We start from the raw sequence: 15,768 nt of genomic DNA on the forward strand, positions 1-15,768 counted from the left end.
GCTCCAGGCATAATGGTTGTTGTGTCGTCAGGGCATTGTGGACAGCTGGACAGGCCTACCTGGTTGGGGTCGCAGGCCTTAAAGACGTGACAGGACATCTCGGACTCGGGGTTGTCGGGATGGCCCCGCATGAGATAGGCAAAGTAGGTGAGGTCATTGCTGTTGTGAATGAAGCGAGAGATGAGCTGTGCTTTGTGCTCGAATATGAAAACTGAAGAGTTGCTGCTGTTGGAAGGGACGCATCGGACGAAAGGAGGATTAAGGACCAGCTGGACTTCTCTGGGCTGCGCTGCGGGGCCGCAGTTGCCTTTCTCACACTTCCTGCGGATCTCTGCCACCAGCCACGGCAGCATGGGCAGGGTGCTCCGCCTGTCCAGCGAGGACCAGCCGACGTAAGTTAGGGCGAACCTCCTGTCTGACTTCGGGGGACTGCTCTCCTTCTCATCCCGACTCTCCATGTCGACCCAGCAGAGTTTCGGTCGAACCTCGTTGACAGCTTTGTGGGACTAAAACGACTTTCAGGAATAATACCGATGTAGGCTACCATTCCCTGCAACCGAGAACAACGGCAGCTGTGTTTAGTTTGCAACAGTTTCCACATTCACAGTGAAAGTGTTACAACGAAGCGATTAGCTACGTGCACGACATGCGCTCGCCCTGTCGATCCGCTGCAACACTTCATGTTATCCAAATCTCTTTCAAGGATTTCAAGTAAATGTACTTTTAAGGTATTACAGTTGGCTTCCCTGCTCTGTTCCTCCACTGTTTGCATGGGCAATGACTCAAACAAACAGTCCTGAACTGTACCGCCCCAACCAAGCTTGCTGGCTAAAACGTGGCTTTGGATAGCTCCTGTGTAAACACGCGTCGCCCACTGAAATCTTATTTCTTTGACGCGCTGTGTGTCGCTCCAGTGCGCAAAGCGGAGCGGTCCCACTACTAAAACCTCATTACATACAAGCGTTGCTAGCGCATTTTGCTGTCTCTGCGTCTACAAAATGTACATATTTATTGCTTATCGCATCTTAATGCATTCTCCCGACTGTAAGCCTTTCTTCCACAACGCCTTGGAGGCGGAGAGCTGTGCGCGCTGACGACCCGCCCATCCATCCATCCCATGTGCTTCAGGAGTAGGCAAGGCAGGACGGAGCCTCTGTGTGGAACGTGACAGGACGACGCTCCGCCTTTCTCCACGGTGTATAATAAAAACTGGAAAGCCTCGTTCATGGTCGTGTGGAAAGTGGAAAGTGTTTGCAGCAGGAGCAAGTCATCCGGGCCCGGGACTCTGGGGGTTATTATCCCGCCCACCACCTGGCTTCACCAGGTGATACCGGCCGACCTTGGGAAGACAAGCCTTTGCAAAATACCTTATGCGGGCAGTTTAAGAAATCACATGCAACACTTCACAAAGGCAGCCCTGAAGTAAATTGCGCTGAATCATGTTTTAGACAGCTGTGACATCTGATACGCTTCATGCACTAGAGGAGTTCCCATCTACCAATGTCATAATTCCAAGAACTCCGCCTATCCCAAATTAGTAACTGTGCCATTTATAATGTCATCACTGAGGCCGGAGCCTGCCACACTCCCCACCATTTGTAAGGACTAGGTGTGTACGTACAGTATGTTAACTGTTCAGAACTTTCAAATAGCAGCACAGACCACCCAATACACATAATGAACTGACCGTCAATGCACTGACTGAAGTTTAAATGTAAAAATAATCAAATTTATGATTAAAATATGCAGACATACCCCCAAAGGTACATAATTAAAACATCCCTGTTGCTGCAGACCCTTTGACAAAAATCTACCCAGCATTAGGTCACAATTACTTCTCTGTGGGTTCCTGTAATAATTAGATGGTCAACAGTGACACTGATTTACAGGATTCAGTTGATTTATTGCACAACTGCTTTTACATTTATTTGATCTGAGCTGTTAAATTTAACCATGCAGCGGAGGTTTACAGAACCACACTGCATTTCAGTGGTATCAGTGAAGACACGAATAGAAAAAGATCCATCTTCAAAAATTCAACATTAAAAGACAGCACAAGGGCTAAAAAGTGAATATGTATAAATTTACTTTGCAAGATTTGCAAACCAACAACGACACTGCAAAGTAGATATGAAGATTTAGCTACTGTTGTAAACTATATACAGGATGTATAGTGGGCTAATCACAACCGTACCCTTACTAAAAAGCAATACAGCAATATTAGCAACAGTTTTCCATTTTGAATATACATTATCTGTACAAAGCAAACTGAAATGTGGATGCAAACTGTGATTAATCTAAACATTTTGTAATTTAATGTAGCAAAAATAGAACATTTGTCATGGTTATGTATAATTAGTGTGTGGGTGTAGACTACATATTCCTAAAGATAAATTCATGATACCTGAATAAGTTAGCAGGTGGAAAAACACTACTTTTGGCATTCAATGTGAAGACAGGCATTTTTATCTATTTTCAATTCTGGAGGTTTGAAAAGAAATTCATTTAGGAGCTTCTGTGGGAAAATGGAAGCGTAAAGTCAACAACTGATCATTGCACAATTTGTATCCACATTTTGAGACAGCCAGCTGATAAAACACCTGTGTCAAGCCTTTCTTTCACACATAATCCTGGGTGTAAATGCAGTTAGGTGTGCTTGCAACCATCATACAGTCTCCATAGCAGCTGCCATCTCCTTGAACTGCTTGTGAAAGTTCTGCAAGAAAGAATCTCAAAATCAGGCCAGTAACAAAAAAAACACACAGACACTACAATAGTCACATCAATAAATAGAGACCTGGAACTGTGGGATGGTCATCTCAAAAGACCTCTGAGAAATATTTCCAGAGGGCCCAACAACCTTCAGTAGGAGAGTCACATATGGAGAGTTGAGAGATCGGCAGGTGTCGGAGCTCACCGCCATGCCAAGTTTCCACTGCATGTCCACTAACTAGATAGATACAGCAAGACAGATTCCATCAGCCTTGAAAATTTCTGTGCTCGGGTCATTAGTAAATGTTTGAAAGTCGGAGAGACTGCATTAAATTCAAACATACCTGGCTGATGCTGAGCATGGCCTGAACCTCTTGCTGAGCATGGACTAATGCACCATGTTCACTCCACAACCTGTGCACCACCTGAAGGGACGTTTTGGGCCACTTGTTACCGCTGTCATCCAGCCTCGATACAAGGTCATCCCCAGAGAGGTTGCTCTTTCCCGATGACCTGGTGATACAAATGTTATTACACCTTACAGTGCAACAAAGTACTTCTTTTTATATGATTTAGCCTTTTGATGAGCTAAACAGAAAATAAATGTGAGCAGCATGGGAGACAACACATCCACTCGTTATTAAAAATAACAAACTATATTCAGAGGGAAAAATCTTTAGATGACTGATATTGTACCTGAATGTTAACAAAAGAAATCTGATAATTTTCTGTAGATCTTCGTGGTCAAGTCTGACTCCAGCTCTCTCAAATCTCTGCCCAGAAGAACAACAACAAAACAAGTAATGAAAGAGGAACTCAGGAAGATGGGTTACTATAAGTATAGAAAAATTCTAAGGAAATACTGACTCACATCAGAAATTTCAGCTGAATCTACTCCTCTAGTCTGGCCTTGAAGATACATCAGAATGTGCTGACACTGTGAAGATTATATGATTAGAACTACAGTATAACTTCTACAGCAACAACACTGCATCCTGTGGAACTACTGGAGTGCATGGATGTTAAGTGCTGGACCAACATCATCTGCTTCATAGCAAATTTCAAAACAAGACGTGAAGATGCATTATTTTACTGTCATTTCAGAAATCCAGTCTCTGCCTGTGGTAACAAAATTCTAGAGGCTAATACGAACAGCAAAATGTGTGACCTGTGTTGTGATTCTCTTCTGAGAACTTGTACAGTAAATTAATCAAGGATTATACTGTATGTTTAGCTGCCATGTTTTTGGACTGAATGTGGACATAAATACCTAGAGATAAAATATACTCACTGTTTCAGCCAACAGTTCGGGAGAAAGTCTACATATGTTGCCCACAACATCGCCAATGCCTGAAATACAGACGTGAAGCAATTCATTTATCACTGGGTTTCCCATACGTTTCTGGACCCAGAACCACTGATCTCAAAGTGATCTCTGGTCAGGATATCATGAGTCTAACTATGCCAATTATGGATCCTCATTGCTGCGTTTTCAAAAGTGGGCAAGCAACCTGCATTAGAATTTGTGATATAAATTATTTACTGTATCAGTCTAACGTTATCAGAAAGCTAGTTTATACATTAAACACATAATAATTCATGCAATTACATTAAGACAGGAAAAAACTAATGGATAAAAATAATGGGGGGTAGGGGTGGGGACCATGGTTATGCAGCATAGGAGAGATAAACTGGTAGGAACTGGTAACTTTGGGGTCAGAAAACGGTTGGCTGGGACTGGAGATAAAGTCTGGTTCAAATTTAGCTAATGCTAACGATTGCTAAAGCTAATGCTAACGACTTAGCTGCCTGTTGGTTGCCTGAATTGTGTAATGTTAAGTTACAGTACTCCCGTGAAAGGCATGGCCTATTCGTCTTCATAGTCCAACTACCGTCTACTGAAAACACTGTAACCCAATATGATGCGAGTTGAAACTCACCATGTGATCCCTCTGCAGCTGGCATCTCGAGTCAGTCAGGCTACTACAGGATTGACCGTCGTGTCAGTGGTGCCAATAGTGACTTTCTCGACAGATCTGCCAATATCTACAACCCCGTGTGCGACTTATTATTATGATGTAAAAGCACCTAGTAGCAGTAAATGAAAATAGCTTTAAGGATGTACAACTCTTGCGTCACCTATGGCATCGGAGAGTCTTCTTTTTTTGGTAATGAGAACGGACCGTCCACATTTGCCAGGCGATCTGTAGCCTAAGCAACAGTCTGTAAATAAATGCAAAAGGATTTCACTGAGACACCAAATTTAGTCATAAATGAACAGATATGCCCATAACCGCTGTAAATCGGTCTATCTGAAATTCGCCCATGACCCTGGATTGGTCCACAGTTGGACTGATTAGGTGTGGATACTAACATTACATTCAAATATCCTTCATATTTCAGATAGAAAAACATAACTTAAACCATTCAGGATACAATATAGTATTAGATCATTTAAATCATGTGTCTGGTTTTGACATACTATGCTGAGTATTGTGTCTTTATGGTTTATGAAAAAGCAAACACCCCTGCCTAGTATCTAAATATCAAGGTTCACTTTCCAGACGCGGAAGTGATTTCCAGCTATCAAGCAGATTTTTGTAAATCAGTTTCAGCTCTCGGGTTAAAATACCGTAACGCTTGACGTTATTTTGAAATGGATTGTCCACGCTGGTTGCCTCTGGAGTCCAATCCAGAGGTATGTATCACTAACATTTCTCTTTCAAGAAATGATTTTTTTCGAAGTCATTCATTTACAAACAAGTGAGGGCTAGCTAACTCATGCTAACAGAGAAAACAAAAGCTGAAGTCGGTGTTACTGTTTTGCTAAATCTAACAGCAGTTTGAGTAACCTTTCTATTTATGTCTTTTCATTTCAGGTCATGACAAAAGTGAGTATTTTCTTCTCAGTGAATGTAACACCAGAAAGGCCTGAACAATCAGCTGCAAAGTGACAATGCAGACGCACAAGGCCTACTCATCAGCGATGCTAACCTAGATAAAATGTAATGTTACCTTTCAAGAATTAAAGTTACGAAATAATTAACAACTGTCTGATAAACATGATAACATGGAAATTGGTCGTGAGGATTCTGACATAACTTTTAACAGAATTTATTGGCAGTAGAATGTTGCAATTGTATATCTAATAACATGTTATAAAGTTGCCCCGACTTGTTCAGCGAGCTAAATGCATAAAGCAAAGGACATAGCTAGTTACATTTTATGCAGCTCTCCCTTCCATGCTCTATTATATCTACCAGACAAAGAAGTCCATGACCTGAAAAGTTAGTTATTAACCAGACTATTGCTGTTCATCTGTAATAATAACAAGTGGTTGGATGGTTTCAGACTGTCAGTCTGTAACTGCAGGGGCATTTGGTTATTTGGTTATCTGTTGAATGTCAACATCATGGGCATCAGACACTGGATAACTTGGTAATGCTTTATTGTAGAGGTTACCAGGAACTATGCTTGCAATTTATCAATTTAATTTCATCACAGGTGTAATCATTTAGTCAATACACACCAGGTCAGCTCAGCATGAAAACTGACATTTGTCCATATACAGTTCAACAGTTCATTGTTTATTAGGCATGCCAAATTAAATCTAATACAGTCTAAAACAACAGTTCTGCAATAAATTCTGCCTTCATTAAAAATAGTGTCACTGAAGCAGTTTTAGAGAGGTGTTCATTGAACTGTGTGATCATTTTGGAGGATGTAGTTTGTGGCACTGTTGTATTATATTGACAGGTGTTTCTATTTTGTCCACCTCATATCAATGAGACTAGGCTAAGTAACAGGAATATTTCCATGTATATTGCAGTGCAGTTCAAAGCACAACAAACTGCATCCTCTTAAATAATCATGCAGTTTCAACAAAAACTGAATATGTCACCATAATGAAGGTAGGATATATTGGACTGTTGTATTATTCTGCCTTAGTTTTAGCAGTAGGTCTACCCAATAAACTGGCAATTGAGTGTGCAATGGGCAGCATAGTTTCCAATAATTATTAAACAAAAAGTTAATAGGTTAGGTTTAAATTTATCTGACAAGTTTCAATTTTTTTTTTTTACCAGGCGTTTACACTGATGTAGGAGCAAAATAATAACACTGCATTTATTATTTGGTTGTAATATTATTTTAATGTTGCAGGGATGCATTCTAGATTTTGTGGGTTTAGGTAGTAATTCGTTCTTATGGTAATCTGAAGCCAGTGTTAATATGCAGCTTCACTTCAGTTAAACAGATATTGTTAGTTTAGCTTTATATCTTTGTATGTATGCAAATTTACTCTCAGCTTTTGTGCAGTTTGTCAATTGTTTGGGTATGAGGCTAACCTGGAAATTTGGAGATGTATATGGATTCGACCCAGAGCTTCTCAACATGGTGCCAAGACCAGTGTGTGCAGTGCTACTCCTCTTCCCAGTGACAGACAAGGTACTTGGATTGATTCTTGCAACATCTTTAGTGTAGAAAATACAATATTCAGTGCATGTTCATGAATCATAAAGGATGTCTTCTTATTCTTATTCTATTCAGTATGAGGCATTCAAGCAAGAAGAGGAAGAGAAACTCAAGGATAAACTACAGGAGGTCTCTCCTGATGTCTACTTCATTAAGCAAACAATCGGAAATGCCTGTGGAACAATAGGATTAATTCATGCAGTGGCAAACAATCAGGCACATCTGGAATTTGGTGAGTAGTTATTCTGTAGACCTTTTGTAGAGATGGGTAAGATTCCCATAGCAGTTGTGTGATTGCAGAGCTGCGATTGTTAAAATGACTGATTGATGCAACACTATTTGGGTTTTATTACCTATTGAGAAATTACCATTGTTGTTGTTATGATGGCATTTATTGTTACTTTAACTTAGCTTAGACAATGTTATGACTTCACTTTTAGATCAGGAACAGATGAATATTATCATAACCACAATACCATATAACACAGAATCTCTTGTAACAGTATCAGTGTAATATATGCTGTAAATCCAAGTACATGTTTGTTTGAATGCAGTTTGCTATAGGTTTCAATGTGTATTCTGTCTCTTCAGAGCCTGATTCTCCCCTTAAGAAGTTTCTTGAACAAACCTCTAAAATGACCCCAGAGGAAAGGGCTGTCTTCCTGGAAAAAGATGAGGTAGGAAAATACTGGCTCATATTATGAAGTGGTCACAGATGCACATGAGTGATGGACTACAGTAAGGTTTTGGATTTGTTTGGTCTGCTTGACAGGAAAAATTATTTAAGCTTTACAGTAGTATATAACAGCTGCAGAGCCGGTGTTATGGAGATAGTTGACCTGGCCATGAAGTATAATAAAAGAAAAACATTTCTCCCTACTTCTTGTTTCAGAGTATACGTGTTACACATGAATCAAGTGCACAGGAGGGACAGACAGAGGTTCGTGTTGAATTTTATTTGACCTATGTTGTGTGAGGTTGCTTTTATTACTTAATCTAAAGGCATGTGTTGAACTCAGGAGAACTTTGTGTTTATTTCTTGTTTATTATAGGCACCAAGCCTAGATGAGAAAGTGAATCTGCATTTTATAGCTTTTGTGAATGTCGGAGGACACTTATATGAACTGGGTAAGTTAGCCGCAATTGAAATATATTTATAATTGACCCTAAATGGAAAATATTTAGCTGTTATTTGTCATGTCATTGACAGTAATTACTTTAATTCCACATTTAGTGGTGATAAAATTCAAACACCACTGTGAAATTAAAGGATAAGGTTGGTCATTTTTTATTTTAACAGTATTTTCCATACAGAGAATAAAATCAACAATGAATTGCCTCTACTCACTGTTAATGTCTGTCAGTCCTGGATTATCTTATTCATCTGTGTCTGTCATAAACCTCTGTTGTTGTTGTTCATAAAAGATTAAAAACACATCGGTGAAACACACCGCTGCACTGGGTGACATGTTTCTTTATTACAAAGCACCAGACCTGCATGTTTGTTAAGGATATCGAGATCTTGTGCTTGGGTCCCTGACTGTTGCTTATTTCAGATGCTGGAAAAATGTTATGGCTGTTCGGAGCCTTTGGGGTGACAAAAATTTAGGGTCTGGTGTTTTGTAATGAGGAACTGCTTCACCAAATACAGTGGTGTGTTTCATCAACATGTTTTTAAATGCTTTTAAACAATAATGGAGATCTATGGCATAGACAGAAAAGATAATCTAGGACTGACGGACATTAACAGTGAGCAGAGGCGAATTGTTGTTGGTTTTATTCCCTGTATAGGGAGTGTTTAAAATACAGAACAACCGTCTTGCTCTTTTAATATTGAAACCCCTTAATAAACTCTTTTTTTTTTTTTTTTTTTTAATACCTAGATGGACGGAAGCCTTTCCCTATTGTCCATGGAGAAACTTCAGAAGATACCTTCCTCGAGGTAAGACTTCACAGAATAAACGTCTACATAAAAATATGTTTAAGCTGAGTTGCAAATCATTATTTTCTTCCTGTGTTCAATTGCACTGCAGGATACTGTAGAAGTCTGTAAGAACTTCATGGCTCGTGACCCTCAGGAGCTTCGTTTCACGATCATTGCCCTCTCCAAAGATTAATACTAAAGAAACACTCAGCTGAGAAAACAAAGACGACATTACTGCCAAACGTTCTCAAGTGCTGACTTCACTGGAAAATAAGATTGTTGTTTTTTTTTGTCAAAATACTAAAGCAAGAGAGATGTGGAAAATAATAAAAATGTCATAGGTATTGTTCCAAGTTCAACTTTCGTTGTATAGCACTTGTTACAGTAGTTGTAAGGGAATTAGACTGCTGTGCAATTAAAAGTTCCCCACAACTATCAGCTGTACCACACTGATGCTGCACTAAAGTGCGTTTACAAGATGGGTTTGGTTTCAGTTAAGACACAATTTAACACACTTTTCACTGAGAGGGCTCGACTTTTTTCACTCTGGGTTCACTGATACTTAATGTATGGGGTGATTTGCTGTTGATCATATGCCTAACCATGTGGTCAAAACCACTTGAAGGAACATGTTTTGCAAGGCTTTAATTTAAGTCTTAACTCTAGGGGGAAAACGTACGACTAAAGCAGTTATACACATTAATGGTATTATGAGAAGCTTTTCAACAAGTAAATGTCTTCTGTAAGTGAGGCTACCTGAAAAAATGCAAATTGAACATCTGTGTGCTCACATTTTTGTAATAAGACTTAGAAATTCTGTCAAATAAAAGGCACATTTATTAAACATTTCTTTCATGGATGCATTATGTGGTGCAAACGTATTAGCTACACTGTTACCAGAACAGACATATTTATAAAATTCGATTTGACCATAAAGGATGGTGTTTTGCAAACTGCCTGTGATTTCTAACTTGTTTAGTCAACGCTAAAGAAACTTTTGGAGAAATTGTTTAATAAATTAATACTAGAAAAGTCTTAAATCTTACTGATTTTCATCTGTTAAACCAAGTAATTAACATGTAAGCAGCACTTTCATGTTGTCACTGTCCAAAGTTAAGATCATTTGAACAACTGTGGGCATTTTAATTTACAATGCATCACATGTTGTAAGATTATTTTAAGTTTTGTTTGTAAAATCAAAGTATAATTGTCAAATGTAGCAAAGTAAGTTTCCCTCTGAAATGCAAGTTAGTTTCTGACGGAGGCAGTTCTGTTTTTCAGGCCCTACCACGCACGCTAACCACCGCTGCGTGGCGGTGCAGGATAGGGATTTGTTGTAAGAAGAGAGCCGACCTCTTTCAAGTGGAGAAGACTTTTCTCAAGAACTCGGACTTTTATTGAGCTTTATCTGTTTGGTGCTCAGCTGATGAGCTGACCTGTAGTCTTAGTCAAGAAGCATTAAAAGCCTGAGATCACTATAATCGTTTGGAGAAGGAAACAACAGCGAGCCAAACTTGTGTTCACCTGGAAAGTGAAAAAGGACTCGTGGGTGGTCCCTGGACCCCGCTTTGGAAACCCTCCTTCCACATCCTCTAACTCATGCAGCTTAAACGCGATGAAAAAGTTGTGTTTCATGCCAGTGCCTCTTCCATACAAGGTGAGCCCGGGTCCGATTTGAAGACTAATGCTGCGTAAAGGTGGAGGAGACCAAGCGGATTTTGAAAATACCCAAAAACCACAGGTGTGTCCGATGAGTAACTGGTAAGCCACAGCGCGGTGATGCAAGGGGAATACGATACTGATACACCTTGCATTCATTCACTGATGAGCTGGTGAAGAACAATAGGAGGGATGTTAAATGAGTAAGAAGTGTGCTCACAAGTTCACTTGTGCTTTACCTGCTCGCTTGACAAGATTTAAGTGTCCATTGTCTGTGCTTGTTTGAAATGACGCTCTTTTATGTCAGTGGACGTTGTTGAATGCGGGTCATTATAGGAGCCGATTTGGTCCCACGGTGCAGCTCGGAGAAGTTGTCTGTGATGGAGTGGCGTGAGCAGTCCTCTGTCAGCTGCGACGAAGCCTACGTGGAAGCGCAGAGGTGGATTGAGGTGAGTAGAAACAAACCATCTCAGCACTTTTCTTTACACACTCTGTTAGGATTTCCACATTGGAGATAATAAGCAAGGTAACATAAAGGTGGAATATAAATAGACAGTTCCTGCTTGTGGCAGTTCAAAAGGTTTTGTTGTGGTGTTTGCGTAAGCTAGAGAGACTCAGTCATGTAGCCTAGTATTTGGCTAATCCTAAGAGACTGATGTCCACCCTTACATTTTTACCTTCCAAAACATCCCTGATTAAGAGGTTAGATATATTTATCGATGGAGGCTGATCAGGTCCCTCGCCTTCTTTTACCCCCCACACTCCCGGGCATGGATCAGCCTAGACTTTGTCTCAGGTATCTGGTCAGATAAATCTTGTCTTGAAACCACTAGAAATAGTTTTTGCTTCTCCAAGCACTGGTGCTCTCTACCTTCTCCGGTTGTCTCTTCAGAATACAGGTGCATGCTTTGACCCCGTTTGTCATTATTGTTTGTTGACTGCCTCTTTTGTCAAATCTTGCCTCGACCTGCTCAGCAGTGTTTGTTTTTTAATGGTACCAGAGGCTTCGGTTTCAAGCAGGTAGTGCCAGCAATTAAGAAAAACTTGTATGAACGTTTCAAGCTATTTTACCAAACACCCAATGCAACAGATCAACCCACATTCATGACAAGGTTTGGGTTTTCACTTGGTTTATGGCACTTGCAATAAAATGTAATACTCTTAAGCCATATGCACAGTATTAAATATCAGTAATTGGTCAAAGTTTCCCCTAAACCTACAGCCAGACATTTATCTTTTCTCTACAGCTGGATAAACTTAAGTTCTTGTAGATTGTCTTGTAGCGTGGAGTTGCTGCATGACTGTAACTAAACAAGTATTGTTCTCATTTCATGAGGGGTGAATCTGAACGCTTTCGATGTGACATCAGTATCCATCACACTTGCACACTGGCCGTTTGTAGTGGCTATTAGCTCAGGAGTAATTGTGGTCAGAGAATGACCGCAGGAAGATTAGGACAAGTGAGCAGGAATCTGAACAAGTTAGACAGTTAAAGGTATTTGATATATATATATCTGTGTGTGTGTGTGTGTGTGTGTATCAGAGGTCTGGCACAGAGGAAATACCAAAGCAATCCGAGCCCAGTTTCTGGCATAAAGCTGAGAGTTTCCCTTCAAAGAGAAAGTTTTGTGGATATTGGATTCTATCACTGAATGATTAACAAGCCTCTTGTCTTCACAGCACTTTAAACAGAGGCATGTGTGCATGGCGAGGTTGGTGGTGTTGTTAAAACCTAGGCTAAATGGTCTGAAGCCTGTCACATGGACACATTCCTGCATTAGCTGCCATGGCTGAGGCCATACCCCCTCAGAGCTGCTTGGCTGTCAACACAGGGAACTGCGTCCTACAACCACAGGGCCAAGCGAAATAATAGAGATGCTTGTTAATTGAACAGAAAGGCTTCAAGTGTGACTGTTAGGACATTCAAGAACAAGTGGCAGTGTTTATGCAACTAACAGGTCATGCACATGGCCAACTGTAAACAAAGTCTGTTATGAATAATGACTAGGCAGGTTTGCAGTTAGAAATCTCTTAAGTGCTTATTTTTAGATTGTGATGTCTGTTTCGGTGTTTTCTCTGGTTTCACTGATTCACTCATTTTAGCAAATGTATGTTATTGTATTCATAAATCACAAGCATAGGTAACATCATGCCAGATTTCCTGTTTCAATTGCCATGGGCAGGAATGTGCTTCTCAGAGAGCCTCTACTGTACTTGTTTAGGTGTTGCCCAGAATACTTAGAATACTTCTTTAAACCAGTTTAGGCTAAACTGCACTACAGCCACTGAGCTTGTTGATGATCGTGTAACAATGTGTATAGGATTTCAGCTCTAGTTTTCGTTTTGTCTTTACTCCCCAGCGTTTGTGTGTGGCTGGGTGAACAGAATCATATTGTTTTCCTCACCTACTCTTTAACAAAGCAGCCAATCAAAGGTAACACAATCCTGTGGATTTCATGTTTGAAGTTTTTTTCTTTTGTTCTTTTTGGCTTACCTTGTTGTTGCTGTCATGTAACACCGACCCAACTCCATGCTTTATGGTTGTCTTTTCTCTCATTGCGGAAACTGTAACATAATTCTGCACTGTTGACAATTGATACTGTACGTGCTTGTATTTAGGGCCGAAGGTAACAAGTATTTTCATAAACATGTTATCTCCTGATGATTTTATTGAAGTTGATTGATTGTTTTTGCCAAGAAAATGTCATTTAACATTTAAAAGCCCATTTTAATATCTCACAGACCAAGGTGACATCTTCAAATTGTTTTGCCCAGCCAACAGTATTCCATTTACAACAATATAAAGCAGATGAAAGCAACAAGTCTTCATGCTTAGGTCGCTAGAACTAACTAACTACAGTCAGCAAACAGTTCATAATTACTTTTCTTTTGATCGACTAATTGATGATTCGACTACTCATTTGATCATTTCTTGGGGGTCATTATTCTGAATGTTAATAAGCCATGGATGGATGGATATTCTGAAGGGCTCAAGTATTTACCCACATTTTCTACCCACCATTTTCTGATATTCTGCCACTACTTGAAACTGCTATTGTAGTAGTGCCAATGAAAACTGTCAGTGGTTTGTGGAGTTGTTCTTATGAAAAATATTGTTTTAGAAAGTTCAAAATATATTTAAATACACTTTCTATCCTGTTGGCAAAAAATCCTAGAGATTGATATCTCAGAAATGCAGTATAAAACTAAAACGGTCTGCCTGGCCAATGACCACTAGTGAGGAAATATTGGCACCTCTGTTAAACTCTATAATACATGTGATAAAAGCTGTTAAAAGGCTATATTTGTATTTGTACCCAGGAGATGTGTGACTGAGCTGCTCATTAGTCCACCTCACTGTAGCACCATTCTGGGTTTTGTGTGAGCACAATTAGAAACTAAGCCACACTTACAGTTACGTGTTTATGTTGATCGTGTGGAGTAATAATGGTTTCCACAGTGGTATATTTTTCTTGAGTCAGAACCCTGAACTGTTTGGAAACTATCCCCTTCTGATGAACCATACCCCCGTCCCCTGCAAAAGAAACAAAGACTTTTAGGAACAATAGGGGCACAAACTTTGAGTACTGATTTGCCTCCATTCCCTGCATGAATAAACAATAGATGTGGTCACAGGCCCAGAGACTCCCTGATTCCTCTGATTATTTGGGTTCTACCAACACATCGTTCTTGTTTTTCTGCAATTATAGTAAATAATTTCACATACGTAGCCGGGATTGGCTCCGGCCCCCCGTGACCTCGTTTGGGACTAAGCGGTATAAAAAATGGATGGATGGATTTCACATAGCTGTCCCTGGTAGGCTAGGGGGTAAGGCGCAGCGCTCTCACCGCTGTGGCCCGGGTTCAAGTCAGGGTTGTGTCAGGAACATCAGAAGACTTGAAGAGCACATAATGAAATCTGTGGGCTACATAATGTGGGGCAAAGTCATCATGAGAGTCAGTCCCTCAACACATTCAGCAGCACATTCTTGAGGGGAACGAGGGTGGGTTTGCAGGAAGATGAGCTGTTTTTCACATTTCTGCTTCTGCCTGTTAAATAGAGTAGCAGTATGTTGTTGCAGATGAGAGTTGTTTGGCAGGTTTAATGGGGGGGAACAGTAGGCTGGATCTAAGCAGTTAATACCCCTAAAGATAACAATAGAGAAGAGTATTCAGTTACAGCCTGCTAGTGCCAGAGTGCGTCCCACCTTCCACACTTGGACAAAGAGATTAGATCTTAAGTAGCCCATTCATTCTGTTTGCCTGATGTAACTTTGATTAAAAACATCAAAGAAACAAATGTCTTTAGTAAGCAGCACGTGTATTGTTTGTTTGCACTTATGTGAATCCCAGCTGCTGGTCCCTCATACAGTACATACAACAGTAGGGGGTCAAGATGTCCTATCCACTGTTAAGTTTGTCTGCTTTGTGTGTGAATATGTGTGCATCTGTGCGTTTATAGCTTCGCACGTCTGTCTGTATTTCTCTTCTGTTTTCATTGTCTGGTTATGACTCTGTTTTGTCAATGAAGGAGAAGGCCAACACCTTAGTCCTTAGTATGTTTTGTAAAAGGACATTCTTATAGCTTGATCACATTGTGCATATACGGAAACACTGCAAATGACATCTGTGTCACGTCAAACCTATTCATCTAATACAACATGATTTAATTCCCTTGGAATGATGGGTATTTGTCTCAGGTTATTCAAGTTGTGTTCTCAAGTGAGCCATGTTTGAATATACTGAGAGTGTCTTCCTCTGAGTATGCCTACATATTTTCTCCGGTTTCTCCTGTCCCCCTCAAAATGACGTGGTTAGCTTCAATCCAAATGTTCATCCTTTCGCCTTTAAAGGAAAAGGAACAAAAGCCAAGGCATGTCTGATGAATTTAGTTGGCCCGGTAGACCTGTCCAACTCGTTTTGCTTTGTGTATGAGAGTGTTTGCAAGTATGTAACTGTGTTATTGCCAGCTGTCCTACCAGTGTAATATGTGTGCTCAT

The 15,768-nt window shown here is 40.2% G+C and overlaps 4 protein-coding genes across 21 annotated transcripts in view; 2 read left to right on the forward strand and 2 right to left on the reverse strand.

The window, feature by feature from the left end:
• tbc1d4 (TBC1 domain family, member 4) overlaps positions 1–1,651 on the reverse strand; it is a 29,173-nt gene extending 27,522 nt beyond the window's left edge. For 2 of the 3 annotated variants that reach the window (XM_020609425.1, XM_020609423.1), the window contains exon 1: positions 60–1,651. In XM_020609425.1, the coding sequence (XP_020465081.1) occupies positions 60–458 (399 nt within the window). In that variant the 5' untranslated portion in view covers positions 459–1,651. The remainder of the gene's footprint in view (positions 1–59) is intronic. The other variant, XM_020609424.1, reaches the window with a different exon arrangement.
• A 238-nt stretch (positions 1,652–1,889) lies between these two features.
• On the reverse strand, positions 1,890–5,186 carry commd6 (COMM domain containing 6). Of its 2 annotated transcripts, none has more exons than XM_020609537.1 (8): positions 4,852–5,186; positions 4,653–4,758; positions 4,004–4,062; positions 3,584–3,649; positions 3,409–3,485; positions 3,057–3,225; positions 2,798–2,950; positions 1,890–2,716 (listed from the first exon to the last, which is right to left on the reverse strand). In XM_020609537.1, the coding sequence occupies exons 2-8, from the start codon at positions 4,675–4,677 to the stop codon at positions 2,666–2,668; spliced, it is 600 nt and encodes a 199-aa protein (XP_020465193.1). In that variant the 5' UTR covers positions 4,678–4,758; positions 4,852–5,186; the 3' UTR covers positions 1,890–2,665. The 2 variants fall into 2 exon arrangements, with proteins under 2 accessions (XP_020465193.1, XP_020465192.1); XM_020609536.1 differs by having other exon boundaries at positions 4,653–4,800.
• Positions 5,187–5,274: 88 nt separating this feature from the next.
• uchl3 (ubiquitin carboxyl-terminal esterase L3 (ubiquitin thiolesterase)) lies at positions 5,275–9,856 on the forward strand. The gene is made up of 9 exons (XM_020609535.1): positions 5,275–5,410; positions 5,592–5,603; positions 7,030–7,158; positions 7,261–7,417; positions 7,777–7,862; positions 8,078–8,125; positions 8,238–8,313; positions 9,069–9,127; positions 9,219–9,856. Exons 1-9 carry the CDS (start codon positions 5,369–5,371, stop codon positions 9,300–9,302), a joined length of 693 nt encoding a protein of 230 aa, XP_020465191.1. The 5' UTR covers positions 5,275–5,368; the 3' UTR covers positions 9,303–9,856.
• Positions 9,857–10,505: 649 nt separating this feature from the next.
• Positions 10,506–15,768, forward strand: part of lmo7a (LIM domain 7a) — a 48,503-nt gene continuing 43,240 nt past the window's right edge. For 7 of the 15 annotated variants that reach the window (XM_020609388.1, XM_020609394.1, XM_020609403.1 and 4 more), the window contains exon 1: positions 10,981–11,217. In XM_020609388.1, coding sequence (XP_020465044.1) covers positions 11,089–11,217 — 129 coding nt within the window. In that variant the 5' untranslated portion in view covers positions 10,981–11,088. The other 8 variants (XM_020609400.1, XM_020609401.1, XM_020609393.1 and 5 more) reach the window with 5 other exon arrangements.

Source organism: Monopterus albus, unplaced genomic scaffold (genome assembly GCF_001952655.1).
Source record: "Monopterus albus unplaced genomic scaffold, M_albus_1.0 scaffold99.1, whole genome shotgun sequence".
NCBI classification, from domain to species: domain Eukaryota; kingdom Metazoa; phylum Chordata; class Actinopteri; order Synbranchiformes; family Synbranchidae; genus Monopterus; species Monopterus albus.

Bases quoted from the DNA above. Each gene is read 5' to 3' on its own strand.
- commd6 (XM_020609537.1), bottom strand. From the start codon at position 4,677: ATGCCAGCTGCAGAGGGATCACATG. The intron at 3,650-4,003 runs GTGAGTATATTT...TAATCTTCACAG, and splicing joins CCGAACTGTTGGCTGAAACA to TGTCAGCACATTCTGATGTA. The intron at 2,717-2,797 runs GTCTCTATTTAT...TCTTTCTTGCAG, and splicing joins TGACCATCCCACAGTTCCAG to AACTTTCACAAGCAGTTCAA.
- uchl3 (XM_020609535.1), top strand. From the start codon at position 5,369: ATGGATTGTCCACGCTGGTTGCCTCTGGAGTCCAATCCAGAG. The intron at 8,126-8,237 runs GTTCGTGTTGAA...TGTTTATTATAG, and splicing joins CACAGGAGGGACAGACAGAG to GCACCAAGCCTAGATGAGAA. The intron at 8,314-9,068 runs GTAAGTTAGCCG...TTTAATACCTAG, and splicing joins AGGACACTTATATGAACTGG to ATGGACGGAAGCCTTTCCCT.